Genomic DNA, 20,173 nt, shown 5'->3' with positions numbered 1-20,173 from the left:
ATGTCCAGGGCCCTGAGGCTGGCCCTGCTGGCTTTGGCCTGCACTGTGGACCTGGGCCAGGCCAGTGGATTCACAGGTAAGGGATCTTGGGGTGAGTCTGGAGAAGGGGCTTCTAAGAGTGGGTCTCAAGAGGACAGTGCCTTCTGGGACCCTGGCAGGCCACAATCATCTTCTCTGAGGGAGGCATCCTGTCCTGGCTTGCCGCATTGTCTGTACCGATTGCAATAGGCTACCATGGAGCACAGGGAATGCTCTCAGAAAGAGGGCTTCCCCAGTGGGAGCATGCCTCCGATGCCCAGGGTCTGTGAGGTTGAGACATGGATTTTGGGCCTGAAGCAGTTACATTTCTGGAGAAATTGATGTGGACAGTGAGCTCCTAGGTACCCAGCATGAAGGTCTTGCTTACTGATCAGGGAAGGGCAATAGGGCAGTGCATGTTCTCAGGTACAGAATTAGAGTGAGGGGTGCAGGGAGGGTGCTGGCCCAAGTGTTAGGAAGTATGTGGCTCACAAAGTTGTTAAAAACACCTTGTGGGTTGAGATACAGCTCATCGTACCCAGCATGTGTGAACCCTGGCTTCTATCCCCAGAACTCCCAAAACGCAAACCAACAAAGCCAATCCCTGCATTCCTGAAACCCCACACTTAAACCTTGTTGAGTCTTTTTGTTTCTCTCTCTCTCTTTAAATCTGTCTGACTTGGACTTGGTTGGGAATTCAGAGACTCATTCTGTTTCTGAAGTCGCCTCCATTTTCATGCCGGGTCCATGCTGTTTTCTGTCTAGAGGAGGAGTTGACTTTATTTTGGATTTTTGCTTCATGCTGTGTGTATGAACCGCAAAGTTTAGTCACAGAAAGAGTGGAACATTGGGAACTTTGTGAGATCTCATATACAGGACAGGGCACAGCCTTCCTTGGGGCTGCCTGCTTGCTTGTTCTTCACCAGGAGAGTTATGGAGTCTGTACTGGCTCATCCCTATATGTAAAGTATTATTTACTGGACTACCTAACCCTACAACTGTAAGACATAGAGATTATTTTATGACTAACAGAGCTAGAACCCTGAGAAATATAACATATTCTTGGGGTCTGCTCCATCCTGGCATGGAGGAAGCCTCTGAGGAAGGGAATTAAGTATTGCATGCCTTTACCAGAGGGATTGCCAAGGTATACCCTGGGGAGTAATGGGGGCCCTGGTGACAAATGTGGGCATTTGTGGAGTAATGTGAGGATAAGGAGGTCTGAGCTGGGAACCTCACTTACTCTAGAGCAGTAATTCTCAAAACGTGGGTTGCAACCCTATTAGGGCAAATGACCTTCTCCAGGGTTTGCCTAAGACTATTGAAAACACAGATATTTACATTACCTTTTATAACTAGCAAAACTGCAGTTATGAAGTCACACAAAAGTCTCAGGACTCTGAGGCAAAAATGCTTTAGTGGCAGTTGGCTTCTCCAAACTTTTCAGGATCTGGGTCTGATGCCAAGTATTGGCCTGTCTCCCTCTGGGGCCATGGGAACTTTGTGCATTCCAAGTCTGTGGTTTTGATATGTTTAGGAATCTTTGGCACTGCATAGCTTATAGAACAATCGCCCTGAACTTTTCCTCCTGTTTCTCTCTCCCTCTGTGTGTGTGTGTGTGTGTGTGTGTGTCTTCATGCACGCGCACACATGCATAAGCACTGTCCTACTTTCCCTTTTTTCAAAGCAGCAGTCTTACCATGGCCCACACGACAAGGCCACTCTCTAAGACCCTGGGCTCTGGGATTCTTCTGTATTTTGGAAGGACACACCTTGATCCCTAGTGTTTCTGTGACATTAAAGTGACAGAGGTTTCATGGGGTACAGCCCATTATAAAGAGGTGAGGGGCTGGAAAATGTCATGGGTATGCAAGTCTGAGAAGCCATGTTGTTAATGATGAGAGAGAATACTATCTCATCACTAACACTGGGCTCAGAGAGGGAGGCCCAGGCCAGGCCTGAGAGTACCAGCTAAGTGAGGTTGGACCATTAGCAAGGACAGTTGTGCCCTCCTACAGTGGTGTTGGTAACAGAAAGGCTGAGGTGCCTACCACGTACACATACATATGCTTTAAATGTTTGATTATTCATATTTCATTCTTTAAAAAGCTGTCATTGCCATCCACTGGCCCACAGTACACAATTGTTGGGTGACTCTTGCCTGTCTATGGGCCATGTGGCCAAACTCAGTAAGAAGGGGTGTCTGTAGCATGTGGGACCAAAAGCAGAGTGGCAATAGCTACTTGGTCTCCAGATTTGACTCCAACTCTAAGTTCTTGATCGGGCTGTCACTTGAGTCTAACATTACACTCAAATCCAGCCTGGGTGGCTCCTGGCTTTAAACAGGAGGGTTCTTAGCACACAGATTGACTGTGATGGCTTTGCATTTATGTAAACAGAGGAATGTTTCTGGTATTTGAAATACAATGGCCAGGGCTGGGACTGGTAGGCTGGTTCTAAGGCCCATCCAACAGTAGAGACTTTGGTCTGCTTGCTGTTGCTGAGGGTGGCCTCTTGTATACGTCACAGCAGTCTGGCCTGGTACTTTTCCCTCCTTGGCTTGCTAACACATCCTCAATGGTCTCCTTCATAGAAAATGGCCTCTCACTGCTGAGCTACCAGCTGTGCAGCTACCCAGTGACACGAAATGTGCAGAAGCTGCAGGCGGTGCAGACCTCCCACACAGCCTACGTGCACTGTGGAGGATGGATCCCATGGAAGAAATGTCCCAAGACCGTGTACCGGACCCAGTACCTGGCAGTGGAGGTCCCTGAGTCCAGGAATGTGACCGACTGCTGTGAGGGCTTTGAGCAGCTTGGCTTCTACTGTGTTCTGTGTGAGTTCAGGGCGATGGGGCCGGGTGTGGGGCCCCTGAGCTGCTTCCCCCTGGAGGGAGGAATTACTGGGATTGTATGTGTAGGTCTGAGTGGTCTCCTGATACTATATCTTTCTCAAACATTGCCGTTCAGTCTTTATGGTACCCCAGGAGCTTCTAGAATACTTTCACAGACCCCACCACCACCACCACATTGTGTTCTGATTTCATAACTCAAGTAAAGTATAGGAGTTATCAATTAACACGTAACATGTGCTGGAGTGACACCCCAGCTGGAGAGCCTCTGTGGCCCTAAGACCTCACTGTACATCGAGGGCTTCTGGATGCATTGTACTGTTCAGCGGCCTCAGAGCTGGTGGCCAAACTGATCTGAGCCTGGCATGAGCGTCTGTGCCTTTTATAATATTGAATGGTTCTATCACGGTGGCATTTGAGACCCAACCTCTCCAACAGTGGAGGCCTCCCCTTTCCCAAGGCTACTGTGAAACTTTTGTCTCAGCTGAAATCCTAATCTAGACTCCACTGGAATGAAATGGAGAGGCTGGGTGTTCAGCCTCACTATCCAGAGGGGCCCTGTAGCCTCCCTGCCCAGGTGCAGGCTTGTAGGATGTACAGGCTGGCTGCCCATGACCCATGTCACAGCTGGAGATGGGGATGGTGGGGGGGTGCAGCTCCTAACTTGCAAGGGGTGCACTGAGTACCTCTTCTAGAAAAGGTGTGTGTGTGTGTGTGTGTGTGTGTGTGTGTGTGTGTGTGTGTGTGTGTTTAGGTAGTGCTTACTTGTTCTGAATCAGTGTCTATTAGAATGGGCTTTTGTGCAGTCAGAAGGCCCTGTCTCTGGCTCAAAATAGATAACATGTCAACCAAAGCCACCCTGAGATGTGAGAGTTGCTGTCCCAGCATGCAAGAGGCGCTACTTTGAGTACCCCAAAGGGGATCTGACATGACCTATCCCTATAGCCTGGTACTACTCTAGCAAGTTAAGGCTATGTGTGGACCCTCCCACCCAGCCCTTCCCTCCTCCCCCTGACTCTTCCCTGGATCAGAGTTTGCATGCAGTCTGCAGAGTGGAAACAAATGGAAGGCCATCTTGGCTCAATTTGCTGAACCCTTCAGTGCTTACTATTTAACACCCCCCCTCTAGTGTGGAAGTCATGAGACTTCCCACTGTTCAATTCCAAGGGCCAGGGCCTGCTAATGAAGGAGTTAAAGGGTAACGCCATCTCCAGTAGGAACAGGTCAGGACCAGCAGCCATTCCACATTCCGGCTGTCTCCCTACAGGGACACTGAGAGGCTATCCTGTCAGGTGCTGGTCTAAGTCCCTACCCTGATACCTGCTCCCTTCCCACATTCTCTGTTCCCACTCCAAGGCTCACGGGCACCAACTACCAACTACAGCACTCTTGATGTGACTCTAGCTCCTAGGTTCGGCACTGGCTTCCAATAGGTGTCATTGTGGACCTGAAAAGGCCCTGACCCTGTGACTCAGATAGTGGTTGCTCTGGTGGAGTCTGGCAGTGGATGGCTGGGTGTGGCGTGGTCCACTCTCATTTGCCAGTGCTAGCCATATTGTCTCCTAGCTGGGGTTATGAAGGTCCACACAGCCAAAGGTCAGGGAGGAGGCAGTTGCAAAGGCTGATTCTCAGCTCCCTCTTCCCTGCCCCCTTCCTGTGCCAGCCACAGCAGCCCCAACCCACCTCACTGCTGTACTAAACACTGAGTGACTCTGGGGTCCCTCCCTACCATTTCCCTGCCTCATCCTCTCCCCATCACCAAACTGTTCCTGGGGAAATGTCTGTTGTGGAATTTGAATCCCACCTTTAAATTGTTACTGTCTTTAGTTGGGGAGATCATGGGTAAGTTGACCCCAGTTAGAACCCTAGTTAGGGCCGCCAGGGAAGGAAGAGAGGTCCACTCTGGTGAAGCCCTTGCTCTGGGAGACAGCAGAGCCAAGGGATGCTGTGGCAGGGGCAGGGCAGGTGGGATGGTAGTTATGGGATGCATGGGAGTGAGTGGTCCTACAGGGTAGAACAGTGCGTTGTCCCTTAGATCTTAGAAGGCCCACTGAAATGGTGTGATAGGTGGCTAGAAAGAAGTCCAGAGAGATTGGAAGAGGGGAAGACATGGCATTGACCATGATCTCCTAACAGGTCTTCCCGGGTGGCTATGGATAGGGCCTCCCATGTCTGCCGGCAGGAACACAGTGTGGTAGACAACAGTGGCCTGGCAGGCAATGCAACTGAGGTCAAACTGGGGCTCGGCCCTGGGCTGTGTGACCCCAGTGACATGATAACGGGGACAGTTGGGTCTGTCACCACAAAGGCAGGAAGAAGGAAGACGGGAGTAGAAGTTTTACATTGTATTGTATTCAGAAAGCCAGAGATCTGGGATGGAGGGTGGTTACAGCCCTAAGAGCTGCCTCCCTATCACCCCATCCAGCAAACTTTATAAGGATGGGTGAAAGGCAAGCCAGTTGTCCTGAGTGGCCTTGTCCTCTGCCAGGCAGTCAGGCTTGTCCCTGAGATGCAGGTGTTAGTGCCTCCCTCCTCCACCGTTCTGCCATCCCTCCTTCATTCTGTAGACATTTGGGTGTACACACTGTTTTCTTTCTTAAGGGACTTCAGAGGCATGGGGAAAATTGTTGGTCCACACCTGTAGTATAGTGTTGTCCTAGAGACAGTGTCAATCCACCAAAGGATGTCCCTGTATCAACCTTGTGTGTATTTGTCTAGATTAGTCTAGATTAGGGATGGGGCATGGGTTAACTCGTTAACTCAGAACAAAAAACGTGTTGTTCTAGGTTATTAATAGCGTGCAAACTTCGACAATATTCAAAAAAAAGTGTGAGGTCTTCCTTCCTGTCCCCCATTGAGGACATTTTTCTGTTCACTCAGTACAGCCTGCTATAAGAGAGTCTGAAATTTGAGGCTAGTAGTCCCAGTGAGGGTAGCAGAGAAGGCATTTCAGGACACGGAGGACATCTGTAATCATGGAAACAGAGGCTCCTCTGTCACCCTCAGAAGCTTCACTGCTTCTCTCCCCTCTTAGAGACCATCATTCAGGAGAAACCAGGATCTGTGGTTTCCTTTTGGAAAAGGATTCCAGGATGCACCAGTATCAGAGTCAACAATAGGTTATGGGCCATCTTGTCCCTAAGTAAGCATGCTTTATTCGTCATTTTTGAGACGTCTGTAGAAAGAGTTGAGAAAGGAGAGATTTTTTACTTTCTATCAAGTTGACTGGCTTTTTCTTTAGGACATAGGGTTAGTTACCAGCCCCAATTGGGAAGGGGAATTCCCTGCAGCAGACAGGTTGAGGGGAAGAACTTGGGTTCCAGAACACTGCTGTTGGGCAACCATTGTTAGAGCCTGTTTCTCTTTTCCTACCCCTGCCTTCCTCTCTTTCTCCCTCCCCCCCTCTGTGTGTGTGTGTGTGTGTGTGTGTGTGTGTGTGTGTGTGTGTGTGTAGCCAAACAACAACCTCAGTGGTCACACTTGAGTACTATCCATCTTTTATTGAGCCAGGGTCTCTCACTGCCATGCTGACAGGCCAGTGAGCCAGGGATCTAGCTGTCTGTGACTCCCAAGTGCTGGGATCATAAGTGTGTCTCACTACACAAGGCTGTTTTTAACCTGGGTCCTGGGACTTTGTCTCAGGCCCTGGCACTTGTATGGTAAGCATGTTATCCATCTCTCCAGCCTGGAGCCAGTTTTTATGGGGTCACCTCTATTTTCTCCTTTATTTCAGCAAATCTTTTTGCTGTTGTTGTTGTTTTGTGTGTTTTTTTTTGGGGGTGCTTTAGAATTGTCTTAGGTCTATAGAAAATGTGCCTACATCCTGCAGATCATGTCCTCCACTGTCAACATCTGTTCTCACTAGGGTATGCTTTGCAGCCCAGGAGCTTGGAGTGGGGCTGATGTCAAACCTGGGGCTGAATTTGGACTTTGCCGGCCCGCTGTTGCCTTTCCCTTGTCTTGTCTGCTTGGCCCGAGGTCCTTGGTGTTAACAATGTCAGATGGGCAAATGTTCCACTCTTCACATGTAGGCTGCACAGGGTCTCCTCATCCTTTCCTTGGACTCCAGCCTCTCATAACTTGACTCAGCTCAATCCTTTCTCTGGGACCCGGACACATTGTATAGCCACCAAATGCTGAGGAAAAGAAGGACAAGCCCATAGCTTGGAAATGACAGTCACTAATCATGACCTTCAGCCATATGTGCCCAACAGCAAGATGCAAGGCTCTGGATTCCTGAGCAGGGTCCATGCTACCTTGTGTTCTAAGATTGCTTTGGCTGAGCACCTGCCTTGGGACTTGTTCCCAACAGAAATGTGGCCACAATTCTCTTCATTAACTACAGAAAGTTCCATAGAGCCTGGGAGACCCAAGAGGATTATCCCTGAGACTGTAGCATCTCCAGGCTGCCTTTCTACCCCTCCAGGGCCCCACTAACCTTTCTCCACCCTCATGGGGTACTGTCTTAGTTACTTTTCTGTTGCTGGGATCAGACGCCATGACCAAGGACACTTACAAAAGAAAGTATTTATTTGGGGCTTGCTGTTTCAAACACTTAGCATACATGCCCAGTTGTGACCATCATGATGGGGAGCAGGGAAGAAGGCAGGCAGGCATTGCTGGAGCAGTAGCTGCGAGCTTACTTCTTGATCCACAAGCACATGGCAGAGACAGCATAACTGGGAATGGTGTGGGCTTTTGAAATCTCAGAAGTGGTACAACCTGCAATATACCTTCTTCAAGGCCACACCTCCTAATTCTTCCCAGTTTCACCAACTGGGGCCCAAGTATTCAAAGATCTGAACCTATGGGGACCATTCGCACTCAAACCACCATAGGTATCTTGGTTAGCATCGTCTAGTGTTCCTGACCCTTGAGGGTCCTGGAAAAGCTCCCTTGGACACTCTGTGGAATGCTGGTAGGTATGTGAACCTTTGAATGTGTCTGAGTAGGCACATAACAGGTTTGAATGAAACCCAGGGAGGCATGTGCCTATTGCCAGATGCTGGGCATATATGCTGCCAAGTCTTCAGCCTTCCTGGAGATGGCATTTTCCTTCTGCTCCTCTCTCCACTGGCCTCTGCCCTTATGCTCACATCTCAGTCCCCTTTTCCTGGGGAATGAGACTTTTGCTCATCCAAGACAGCTGTTCCTTCTTGGCTGTCCTGGACAGTCTGCTGTGCTGTTTGTGAGTGTCTCTGGGTTCTGCCTCTGGCCAGAATGTTCCACTGTCCCCCAACAGAGTGTGTCCCCAGAGCATGTCCCTTGGGTTCCAGTTTCACCGCTTGTGCTTTCTACACTTGAAGAGTGCACACTCCCTGGAACCCTGGCCAGTTCCCTGTGGATCCTATGGACTCTCAAATAGTGGCAGCCTTTCTAAGAGATCCAAAAGCAATTTTCCCGGAAACCCCACTGTGACACTCCACAGGTTCTTGTCACTGGGACTTGGTGTCCTGCACATGGTTCTGGCTGTCTGGCTTCTTGACTCATTGTCCTCACTGCATTCCTGGTTGACCCCATTTCTGCCTGAAGCTTCGTTAATGCTTCATTCACACAGAATGAGTGTGAATGTTCCTGTATAGCTACAGGTTGGCCAGCTGACTTCAGTTGACCCCTTGTCAGATGACATGCAAGACTGGACTGGACCTTTCCAAGGCTGCTGTCCCCACAGTGTCCTGTCCCTTCCTTCACCATACCCACAGATTACTCCCCAGATATCAGAAGCCACTACAACAAGAGTCACTCTGCTAGTTGTCCCCAGGGAGCAAGACAGCAAAGGAAAGGAGCAAATGCTGAGGTCGTGGCATTGATTCCTGCTGGGAAGCCAGTTTTGGGGAGTCCAGCCACTCCAGTGCTCACAATAGCCCAAGGAGCACAAGGGAGGGGGAACGGAGCTGTCAATGTAGCTGAAAGCTTGGAGACATCAAAAATGTCTCTGTCATCCCAAACCCAAGCCTCCAGGCTATTCTCACAGGAAGGGCATGGGTGGTAACCCTTCTGTCTCCACTCCACCCATGGTGGTGTGCCAGCTCCCCGAGGTCCTTGACCAGCAGGCCATACCTCAGAGCTGAGACCTACAGGGCCATTAGGAGTGTCCCTTGACTCTGGCGTAATCCTTTCCAAAGGGCAGCTTTCTCTGAGCCCACCTGGCCCCTCCCAACACTTGAGGCTCTGACCCCTGCTCACCTTCTAAGGGTTTGCTAGCCTGTTTCCTTTGGAATTCATTTCCTGGAGGTGGGGCATAGCCATGGTTGTGGCCCAGGCACAGAGCAGGTTGTCTGGCTTTTAGTAAGTACTCAGTAAACATGAGTGTGTGTGTGTGTGTGTGTGTGTGTGTGTGTGTGTGTGTGTGTGGTGTGTGAGAGAGTATGAGTGAGGGGGTGTGAGTGTGTATGGGTGTCACTTTCCCGAGTAAGCTGTTAGGAGCTGAAGCAGCACTGGTCCTAGAAGAGGGTGGAAGGCCCTGCAAAGTGACTCATTAGGCTTGAAGGGCCAGGAATTCTTGGGACCTCCCCTAACCCACCTTGATAGGAAATAAGGACAATGATGGCAGGGCCAGTGTAACCAAGCCTCCAATAACGCCAACCAGGGGGGTCTCTGCCCCACCGAAGAAACTCCTGACCAGGACACGGGGAGCCTCTGAAACTGAACATAGAATCAAGTACGGGTGTGTGCAGCCCTCTCAGCTCATCCAGGGTGCTGCCTTCATGTGTTTCTGTAGTTGTTTTTTGTGTCTGTTGTTATTTCTGTGTCTGTGTGAATATGCCACACAAGTGGGTTGCCTATGGAAGCCAGAAGAGAATGTCAGATTCCCTGGAGCTGGAGTTACAGGTGACTGTGAGCCACCATGAGGGTGCCAGGAACTGAACCTTGGTCTTCTGCAAAAAGCAGCAAGGACTCTGGACAGTTGAACCACCTCTCCAACCCCAGTTGCTGAATTTGAGGCAGAGTCCCATGCATCCCAGTGTGACTTTTGGCTTGCTATGCAGTTGAGGGTGACCTTGAACTTCTGATTCCCTTGAGCACTGGGATTGCAGGCATGTGCCACCACATCCTGCTTTAACAGGTGTTGGGGACTGAGCCCAGTTCTCCTGCTAGCAAAACACTCTGCCTGCTGTGCCTGCTTTTAGTGCTAATATGGTTAACTTGGATCATTCTGCCAGCTGTGAACCGGTCCCAGGAGTTTTCATCAAGACCCGGGGTCTGCCCCACAGCAGAGCCAGAGTCATCTAGCCCATCGTGCAGCCTGGACATCGACTGCTCTGGACTTCAGAAGTGCTGCTCTTGGTCAGGGGGCAGCCGTTGTGTGTCCCCTGCACCCACAGGTAGGGCTGCATCGAGCAGGGTCTCAGGAAGACATTGACTAGGGGAAGGTGCAGGGGTCTTAGCAGCCACAGTTCCCTGGGGAGTCTGTAGCTGGGACTAGGGCAGGGGTCCCCATGGCTGGTCCTAGAGCCTCCAGAGAGTTAAATGAGTGGGAAGGCAGGGTGGTGGGCAGAGTCATGGACCTTTGTCAGGCTGGGCAAGGCTCAGCAACTGCAAATGGGTTTGTTGGAGCTGTGTCTCCTGAAGAAACGCAGGCCAGGTTGTTCTGCACACATCTCACAGCCCAGGGCAGCTGCTGGTGATCTGGCACAGGTGTCCACTCTTCAAGAAAGTCCTCTCTTCCCACAGGCTGTAACTATGGGCAAAGTTGGATCAAAGTTAATAGCTAAAGAAATACAGAAAACAAATATATACATGCACACACACCACATATATTGTATTGTCCTATTAGCATATAGTCATAAAGTTAGCATATATAATTTCAAGGATTAATATATTATAATTCTTCTATATGTCAATTATACTCTTGATTTGCAACTGGCCCTCCATAGCCAAGGGTTCTGTATCCAAATTATTTAAAATGTCTGAAAAAATGTTTTGTTGCCGAAGTGTCCTGTACAAGTAGACATTGGTACTAGACCTATAAGGACATTAATAAAAAATCACATTCCCTAGATGATCTAGAGATGGTTAGAATGTCTGGGAGGGAATTTGCTTATATGCAAGCACATGTCCACTTTAAGTATTTTTACGATTGTATTTGTTTAGTTTTTTGTGTCTATGAGTAGTTTGTGCATGTATGGTACCCACAAAGGCCAGAAGAGGGCGTTGAATCCCCTAGTACTGGAGTTACAGATGGTTGTGAGCAGCCATGTGAATGCTGGAAACCAAACCCAGGTCCTCTAGAAGAGCAGCCAGAGCTCTTAACCACTGAGCCATCTCTCTATCAGGCTTGTTCATTTATGTAGAGGACTTGAACATCTGTAGACTTTGATGACCCCTGGAAGTCTTGGAACCCGCATTTACCATTGCTGAGGGTAACTAAATAGACTATAAATGAGTGCTATATGCACTACCTGTGACAGCGTGTATTACATAGACTATTACATGCCATGTTATTTGCTATCAGTATAAGAAAACAAAGGCAGACTGGAGTGATATTAGATTACATTGTAACGAAGGCTATAGACTCAACTGTGTCCCAAGGGTCTCTCTTCAAGGGAGGCCTTTGACTCTTCACTGGTGGGAGCCAGTGGTCTTTGCAGCAACAGGAAAAAGAGCAGTGAGGGCAAGCCACTGGAAGCTCCCTGCAGGCATTTCATGGGGAAAGGTAGTCTGCCTTCCAGGCCTGCTCACCACCCGTGGCTTCTTGTGGCCCTGCCCTGTCCCCAGGATTATAGCTCACTGGTGTCTGCCTTCTAGGTACACAGAGAATCCTGGTGAGCTGGTACAATGTTACTGTGCTGGTGAAGATGGGCTTTGAGGACCTTGGACGAGAGGACCCTGGCTTCCGGAACCACACACGCCTGCTGTACTCTCTGGTGAGTGTAACCGTCATGAAGTCATACTTCTTCCTGGGCAGATAGGATGGGGTGACATCCCACAGCGTCCCGAATGATTGATTGACTCTGAGACAAACTTGAATTCTTAGCTAGCATAAATCAACTTCACCTGTAACCCCAACCCATGGGGCATGCAGACAGGAAAATCAGGAGTTCAAGGCCACCCACAACCATGTAGCAAGTTCAAGATCACCCTAGGCTGCTTGAGACTATCTCAGAAAAACAAACAAAGCCCGAGAGACACACAGTGGAATGGTTGCACGAAATCAGGATGTGATTTCGTGAGTTCTGGCATGTGTATCTGAAGCCAAACCTGGTATATAGGATGGGGAACCCTTCTTCTTGAGATGGTTGAGAAGATAAAAAAGGTGTCCTTGTCAGTATGACCTTAGCCCCTCAGTCTCCAAACCCTGAAGTCCTCATTCTTATTTTGTGGAATCATGGGCTGTCCTGTTTGGGTCAGGAGCATCCCCCAGTGTGAAAACCAAATGCATCTCCAGTCAGTGTTGACTGTCCTCTGGAGTCAAAGCCACCCTCTTTAGAGGTCCCTGTGTTGCACCCACGCCTACTTAGCTACTTCCTGTCAGGATCTCTCTGATGCCAGCATTGTCCCAGACTTAGGAATGCTAGGATAGCAGGGCAATCCATCCTCCCCCCCACGCTGTGCTCCCAAACTGCAGCCTGCTTTTATAGCCAACTATGGATAGGAGCCTGTGCACAAGGAGGGCCCACCTGCTGCTGGCTCACCAGCAAGGGGTGGTGATTTCCATTCTGCTCCCCTAGGCCCCACAGATAATGCCCCATGGGTACAAAAATGAGAATGAGATCCCTCCTTAGTCACTACACCAACCAGCCAGGCAGACAGAACAGATGGGGCATGCTTACCTTGCCCTAGACACTAAGAAGTGATGCTGCCCTAGAGGTCTTCTGCCCCGAGCTCCCTAATGTCCTCTACTGGAGGGATCCCTGTTTGCTCTTAGTTTGTTAAGGGGCTGGCCAACTGACCACTAGGAACATAGCTCTGCAGCCAAGCCACCAGGATACAAACCCCAGCCTGGCACCTGCCGAGTGAGCTTGGATAAATTATTTCACCTCTCTAAGCCGCAGATACTCATTCATTCAATACAGTCATAACTCTGTGTGAGGCGGCAGCTGGGGTTTAAACACTATCTGTGACTGAGAGGCTGACAGAGCAACTCAAGGTTTCTTTGGGCTCACAGTTGGAGGGTGCCGTCCATGGCAGATTCAGAGTGGGCCTTCCTACCTTAGCTAGTCTAGCTGAGAAACTTGCTCACAGACACCCCGAGGCTTGACCCCTGGGTGACTAGATCCTACCAGGTGAACAGAATTAGCAAGCATGGCCTGGCCTGTAAGGACTTTGTTTGCAGCGGTCCCTGACACACTTGGTCCTGAGACGGTGTCACTGGCATCCATTGTTTCTCTAGCCCTGCAGTTGCCTCCCTCCTGAGGGAGCCAGCTTGCCCAGGCAGGCTCCTGGCTGCAGCAGGTGCTGGCTCCTGGGCTCCCAACTAAAGGGTTCCAGTGGGGGTAGGTGGGTCTTGGCTTGCCTCCTGAGTTAGTTGCAGTTGGTCTCCTGGGAAGGGCTCCAGGTCTCGGCTCCCACAGAGGCAGGTCTGTTTACAAACCTGCTTTGGAGACACCAGTCAGAATGTGCAGTGCCAACTTGCCTGCTTTCCCTGGGGTTGAGATGCTGAGATACAGGCTAAATGGCAAGAATCCTACGAGATAAGCAAAAAGAACGGTCAATCTAAAACAATAATCAGACAGGACAACAGGAGGCCTCCCATTCTAGTGTCTGCTTCTTAACTCTAGATTCCCCTGCTCCTGCCATTAGGTGTAGTTCCTATAGGGGAAGGGACTTGGGTCCTGAGGCCACAGCTTTGTAGGCACCTAGGGATGCCCCAGCAAGGAGTCACTAACCATAGATAGCTTAGCAGAAAGGGTTCTCTATAGCCCTGTGGGCTGGGAAGTCTGTGTCAGGGTATCAGCAGTGTGTTCCTTCTAGAGGCCAAAAGCCCCCAAAGGCCCAAAGCCCTTCCTCTTGGCTTGTGTGGCCATCTGTCCCCTGGTCCTCTTTATGTTGTCCTTTCTCTGAGTGTGTTCAGCTGTGTGCCCATGTTTCTCCTTCTAATTGATGGAGATGGGGGTCTCACTATGTTACTATGGCTCTCAGACTCCAGGGTTTTGGTGAGTTGCTGCCTTCATGTCTCAAGTGGCTAGTATATAGGCACGTGCCATGACACCCAGCTCAGATTTCCCTCTTTTGATAAGGACAACATCAAGGTCCACCCTCAGCTTAGCCAGTCACACCTATGTCCAACAGAGGCCATGTCTGGGGTTGGGGGTCAGGGCTTCACATCTGAGTTTGGGTGGGGACAGATCTATCAGCAGCAGTGGGGGTTGTAGAATCCCAGGCCACTCTGGTTTTCTGTGGAGGTCACAGACAGGAAAGATAGTGCAGCAGCCTGCCTCCCCCTGCTCTGCCCCTCCTGCTCTTCTCCCTCATCTCTTTTGACAACCTCATGTAGCCCAGGCTAGCCTTGAACTCACTAGGTAGCCAAGGATGACCTTGAACTTGGTTCTCCTAGTGCTAGAATTACAGGTGTCTAGTTTGTGTGGTCCTGGGCTTCCTGCATGCTAGGCCAACACTCTGCCAACTGAGTTACAACCCTATAACAGTTCTTTATTGTTCAGGAGAGTGGTGTGTATGGATGTGTGTGTGTGTGTGTATACCTGTGTACAATTTGTGTCAGTTTCTCGTGTTTCTGGATCCTTCCCCCTACACAGGGTGCCCTTATACCATCTATCCTCTGTTTCTGCTTCCCAGGTCACCAGTGCCTTGCAGCCTCTGAATCCAGCTGTGCACTACCTGAACTCAACTGGTGGCAGGGACACATTCACCACGGAGTCATGGCTGCTGCTGGGCCTTCCACGGCTCTTGATGGTGGCCAATGTCTCTGCCATGTTGGATGACATGGTGAATCGAGTCTATGAAGTGATCAGCATCCAGGTGCAAGGTGGGCCTGCTCTGTGGGGACACTGCCAAGCTGACTGTGCAACCTGGTTGTAAATGCACTGTTAAAGCAGGCTAAGCTCAGGTGTGGGAGATCTGGTCCTGGTGTATTGTCTGCTGAGCATGGGTGTGTTTTGCTCACCTTCTGCTCATTCTGACACAAACCAAGTTTAAACTCAAGTTCCCATGTGTGGATTTGGGGAATTTATTTTTCTCCATTCATACCCGCCCCCAACACAGTGCTCCATCCCCCTACACAGACAAACAGACAGACAGACATACACACGCGCACGCGCGCGCACGCACACTCGCGCACACACACACACACACACACACACACACACACACACACACACACACGAAATGTTTCTTCTATTCTCTTCCCTAGCAAGCCCATCACCTGCCCATGGTACACCATACTGCAAACCACACATGAAAAACTCAAAATCTAAATGTGGCCTTGTTTCAGAAAGAAATTCTGATATCCATGGCACAAACGAAACAAAAACAAACACACAAACAACTATGTCAGGGATTGGCAAAGGTTTTTTAAAACATTGGATAGTCTGTCTCAGTTTCCAGAGGCCTGTTGTTGGCATGTAGCAGTCACTAGTGTATGAGCAAAGGGCTGGGAACTGACAACCTCCTCCTGCTGAAGTTGGGGACAGGTGCAGCTAGGCTCCTGGGCAGCCTTGTCCCTGGTGTCCGTCACGTTAGGGGGTGGAGCCCGTGGCCGAAGAACTCATCTTGTCATTTTGTCCTTCTGAAAGTGTCCCTCCGCCACTGGTCACAGGCCCACTCCTGGAGGCCAGTGAACATGCTTAGCCAGAACCTGTTCTAGGTGGGCTTTCACTGAGTGGTTTGTGGAGATCTGCATTAATGAGGTTTGGTTCTAGATTGGAGGCTGTCATTAGATGTGATCATGGTGCATTTAGTTATCTCCCTAAATTGCATGCATAGAAAGTAGAAGATGCATGGAGATGTATATCTAATAATCACACACTCATTTTCCCCCAGGAGACGAGGTCGGTTCTTTGTGAGTGACCATCAGCTTTCCTGTTTGTGCTTAAACATACCTAGCTATGAGGTGACCTAGCTTTGCTCTCCTCATTGTAGGAAGAGTGGCTTTATGAGAGGCAGGTGTCCTGGGGCCTTGGATGGGAGGATGACAGACTCAAGAGTGAGGGTCTGGTCAGCTGGAAATGTTGGCGATGTTTCAGATTCTTCTTAGCTCGGGAAACTTCTGGATCTCTTGGGTTATTCTTGGGCCCATCATGCTCTGACGCAGAGTCGGGCCAGCCCCAGCGCACCATGGAGAATGAGGGAGTAGCTGCAATGTTCTCTCACCTGTGCCCCTTTCCACAGATGTGGACGAGTGCTTGTACAGTGAGCTCCATGCCTGCTCTGATGGAGAGCACTGTCTGAACACAGAGGGCTCCTACCAGTGCGTCCCTACCCAGCAGCTGCACCACACAGAAGAAGGTAATGCTGGACTCCTCCTATGGCATGACAGTGACAGAGGCCTAGGGTAGATGGTCCACAGACCTCAGCTACCCCTGTTGGCCTCCTATGAGGGTGGGAGGTCTAGGCCCCCAAGCCTGAAGTAGAGGAGGGTTTCAGGCTGGGAGGTTGAAGAGAATTTGAGCAGATAAGACATACTTTATTAATTGATGCTCTGGCCACTGGACAGGAAGACAGGGGCAGGCATTTAGGCACACATAAGCCACATATAGGTGGATACAGGCACAAAGACAGGCCAGTGCACAGGCCTACAGGCAGACACACATAGACAGGCTGGTGAAGGCACAAAACTCTGATCTCAAGACGATATTTATGTACAATCACACAAAAGTGTCATTCTCCCAGGAATAGTTGTATTCCCCGACTGTGTATCTGTATCGGCCATGTTGTGAAGATTCATGCTCCCCACCCCAGATGTTCAGCATTAGGCATCTGGGCCTGGAGATCCTCCAGTGCCGTGTTGCCTAAACATAAACTGGCTTGTACAACCTCCTGTTTCCTCTGCTCCCTGATGTAGAATGGCTACTGTGTCCCTGCAACCATGGCTGCTCTTCTAGCTGGTAACTCTTGCATTCATTCTTTAATATGGCAGCTGTCTGGCTAATGCACAGCCTGTATTGGAAATGCCATGGCCAGATCAGAACCCTGCTCTCAGATACTCCCTGAAGAGCGGTCATGGCTGGCACATGAATAGGACAGTTACTAATTTTGTAAGGTGCTGAAGAGAGAAAGAGACTCAAAGAATGTCTTCCAAAGGGAAGATCTGGGTTAATTTCTGGCTTTGTGTGGGTGACATAAAGACAAGGTTGGGTGGGGGCTAGGAGGCTATGGGGGGGCTTTGAAAATGCACACACACACACACACAGACACACACACACACACACACACACACGAGTGTGTGATTAACAACAGCATTCCCACCCCTGCTGGGCCAGCCTGCCTTTCCTCCTACCTCCCATAAACATCGAACCTTCATGGTCTTATTCTGTCATAGTTATACACTACAGTGTATCTCTAAGAGACAAGAGATGCTAATACCTAAAGTAATCCTGTCATTGTCCCTCTGTAGCCAAGGTAACTTCTCCTTAGATCCAGTCTCTGAAATGTGATGTTCTCTTCATTATCATTACTCCTTAAAGTCTTACTTATATTTCAGGTGTGGTCACCTCTCATCTTTGACAGCTCTGGGGCCTCTGCTTTTGCCCTTTGTCATTACAGACATTCTGGCCTCTTAGCCCAGAAGGTCCATTATCTCAGGTGCATCCTGGTGCTGAGTGGGAACAGATTAGAGACATAGACAGAGACCTCATGCCATCCTATGGGCTGGACTTTGTGACTACTTCCCTGGAACATCTGTGGGTACCTGTGTTGGACACTCAACTTTTGAGTGGAGACCCCCCCCTGCGCATTGGCCCCAGCTGCCATTAGTGCCTAGTGGGGCTTAAGAGTCAGAGAACGGTCCCAGTGTATATACACATAGACAACAGTGTGGACTTCATAACCAAAGTGAAGGCAGCTCTGACTCTGCCCCTTACATATGGTTCCCCTGATGCTCCCTGCACAATGGAAGCACCGTGTCACTTCCCAAAGATATTTAGGCTGGATTCTGGGTACACCCAGCCCCTAACTTTTCCAGGTGCGATGTGTCGTGTTATCTATCTCCTGGTTTCTTGTGGCCTCTGGTGGTGGTCACCTTCTCTCCTGGTGTTTCTCCCCAGGTCTCTCAAGTCCAGGCATGAAATTCTTATCTCAGGTCCATCCTGGTGTCAGGTGGGGAAAGATTATAAATCTAGATCAAGACCCCATACCACCACCTCCCTGCTCCGGGGAGGAAATCCATGGATTTTTGTGTGCATGAGCTTAGCTAAAACAGCCTTATGTCCCTTTTTCCCTTGAAGGTGACAGGTCATGCCACTCAACTCTAGTAATAGACAGGTAGTGGAGCATGCCCCAAGGCTCACAAGTTATGGATCTCTTGAGAAAATGCCAGACATAGCAAGGCCACATTGTACATGTCTGTAATATAAGGACCTTGCATTGAAAATGAAGACAGACATCTGCTCCACCAATTCTGCCTACAAAGCCCTCCTCTCCCTGGGGAGCATATGACCTCGAGGGTCTACAGAATTGTAAGACTACCTCACACACCATCATTCCAGGGAGCTTGGTGTGTGACCCTGTGTAAGAGATTTTCTGGTCTGTGGACTGAGACTAAGAACCCTGTCCCCTGCAGTGGGAAGGCAGGCTATGGCACAGATACATTGACTCTGGTCAAAGGTTTTTGTAAGATGCTAGGCTCTCTCTGCAGTTAGTTTTGCTGCCAGATAAATTGGGCTCTGCCCTTAGTCACAGCAAGCCTCTAGTAGCCTTTCAGATTAAAGGTTGAGAATGGATGGGGAACATGACCAGGGAAGGCTGCCCATCTGTAGTCACACTTCTCCAAGGGTGGAACAGGCACATGTGTGTGTTTCCAAACTGGAGAGTCAGAGCCAATTTTGGCTGCATATTGCTACAAGCAGCACATGCATTTTAAATTTAGAAGCTAATACAAATGAGCAATCTGCTGGGCCGGCTCAGCTACACGAGTTGCTGGAAAATACATCACAAATTTCAGATACATTTCTTGTGGAAATAGTCACCCAACAGATGGTTCTTGGGGCAGCTGGATTTTCACACAAGACAGCAGCTGAACGAAATTGTGCATGATTTGCCCTTGCAATTCCAGGAATGCATCCCTCTTCAGGGAAGACCTGCATCCTTCCTTCCCATTCCATCTTCATGCTCAACTGACACCTGCCAGCCTCTTAGCTGTCACCTAGATTTGTGGTCTGGTAGAACAGGGGTACCAGCTGCAGAGGTGAGCACAGCTGGCCTGGACTGAAAGGTCTTGTTCCCCAAGGCAATGCTTGTGGTTTCAATTGGAGTTTGATTTCAATACTCAAGAGTCTTTGAATTTGTCAACCATGCTTCCCACTGCACAAGACTTGGGGCCCCAGCTGCTGGATTCAAGAAAAAGGGGACAAGTTTGACAGCTCTCACAAAGACTGGTGTCCCACAATTCCTTTTGATCAGAGGAGATGGTTCGGGGTTGCCTGGAAGGAACAAGAGCCCAGGCTCACAGCCCTGGTGACACTGATGAACATCTCCAAAAGGACCACCCAGCCATAGGATGAGAAGAGCCATAGAGCAAGATCTTTGGCCCAGACTTCAGAGGATCAGGGTCTCTGTCGCCCTTTGCTGTATGAACAGGTATCTGCCACCGGAGAGAAGACTCCAACAAGAGACCAGACAGATGGTTCCATCCAAGCCTAGCATGGTTTACCTACAGTAGCATGGGTTGCTCCCAAATAGCCACATCAATGACAAGTCTCATACCAGCGTGGATGATGCCTCCCTGATACCCGCTTAGATGTAATCCTTTGTTTAGTTAGCCTCCTACTCTCTAGCACCTGTTGGGACCACATGCAGCTGGGGGCAGGACTGGAGGAGGGTGTGGCTCGAATCTCAGGGTCTAATGACCTTCCAGGAAGGACAGTCATCAGGCCAGATCTTCCGAGTCCCTTTCAGGTGGCCATAGTGCTCTCACGGTGGCGGTGTTGTCTTCTAAGTTGGAGGACAGAGGTCCCTTGTTTCTTAGGGCCAAGTTAAGCCTCAGAGTGACCAGAGAAGGGCATCCTGGTTGATAGAGGATGAAACCAAGTCTCAGGGAAAGAGAGGGTGGGGTGGAAGGAATAGTTTTAATTTTTAAAACACCTCCGGGAGGCCCTACAGAGGCAGGTTGGCCTTGGGATGCTGGAGTTGTCTGTTTAACCACACACGACCCCTCACATTTCTCTGTCCCATGTGGGAAGGCTTCCCAGA

At 49.8% G+C, this 20,173-nt stretch overlaps 1 protein-coding gene across 1 annotated transcript in view; it reads left to right on the top strand.

Moving 5' to 3' along the window:
* The window catches only part of Umodl1 (uromodulin like 1), a 47,898-nt gene continuing 27,725 nt past the window's right edge, over positions 1 to 20,173 (top strand). Inside the window, exons 1-6 of the mRNA XM_051186560.1 lie at positions 1 to 76; positions 2,612 to 2,854; positions 10,033 to 10,194; positions 11,618 to 11,736; positions 14,606 to 14,795; positions 16,157 to 16,273. Coding sequence (XP_051042517.1) covers positions 1 to 76; positions 2,612 to 2,854; positions 10,033 to 10,194; positions 11,618 to 11,736; positions 14,606 to 14,795; positions 16,157 to 16,273 — 907 coding nt within the window. The remainder of the gene's footprint in view (positions 77 to 2,611; positions 2,855 to 10,032; positions 10,195 to 11,617; positions 11,737 to 14,605; positions 14,796 to 16,156; positions 16,274 to 20,173) is intronic.

The sequence above is a fragment of the Phodopus roborovskii genome, unplaced genomic scaffold (genome assembly GCF_943737965.1).
Source record: "Phodopus roborovskii unplaced genomic scaffold, PHOROB, whole genome shotgun sequence".
In the NCBI taxonomy this organism is placed as follows: Eukaryota; Metazoa; Chordata; class Mammalia; order Rodentia; family Cricetidae; genus Phodopus; species Phodopus roborovskii.
Note: the sequence above shows the minus strand (reverse complement) of the source record. Positions and strands in the feature narration are given on the sequence as shown.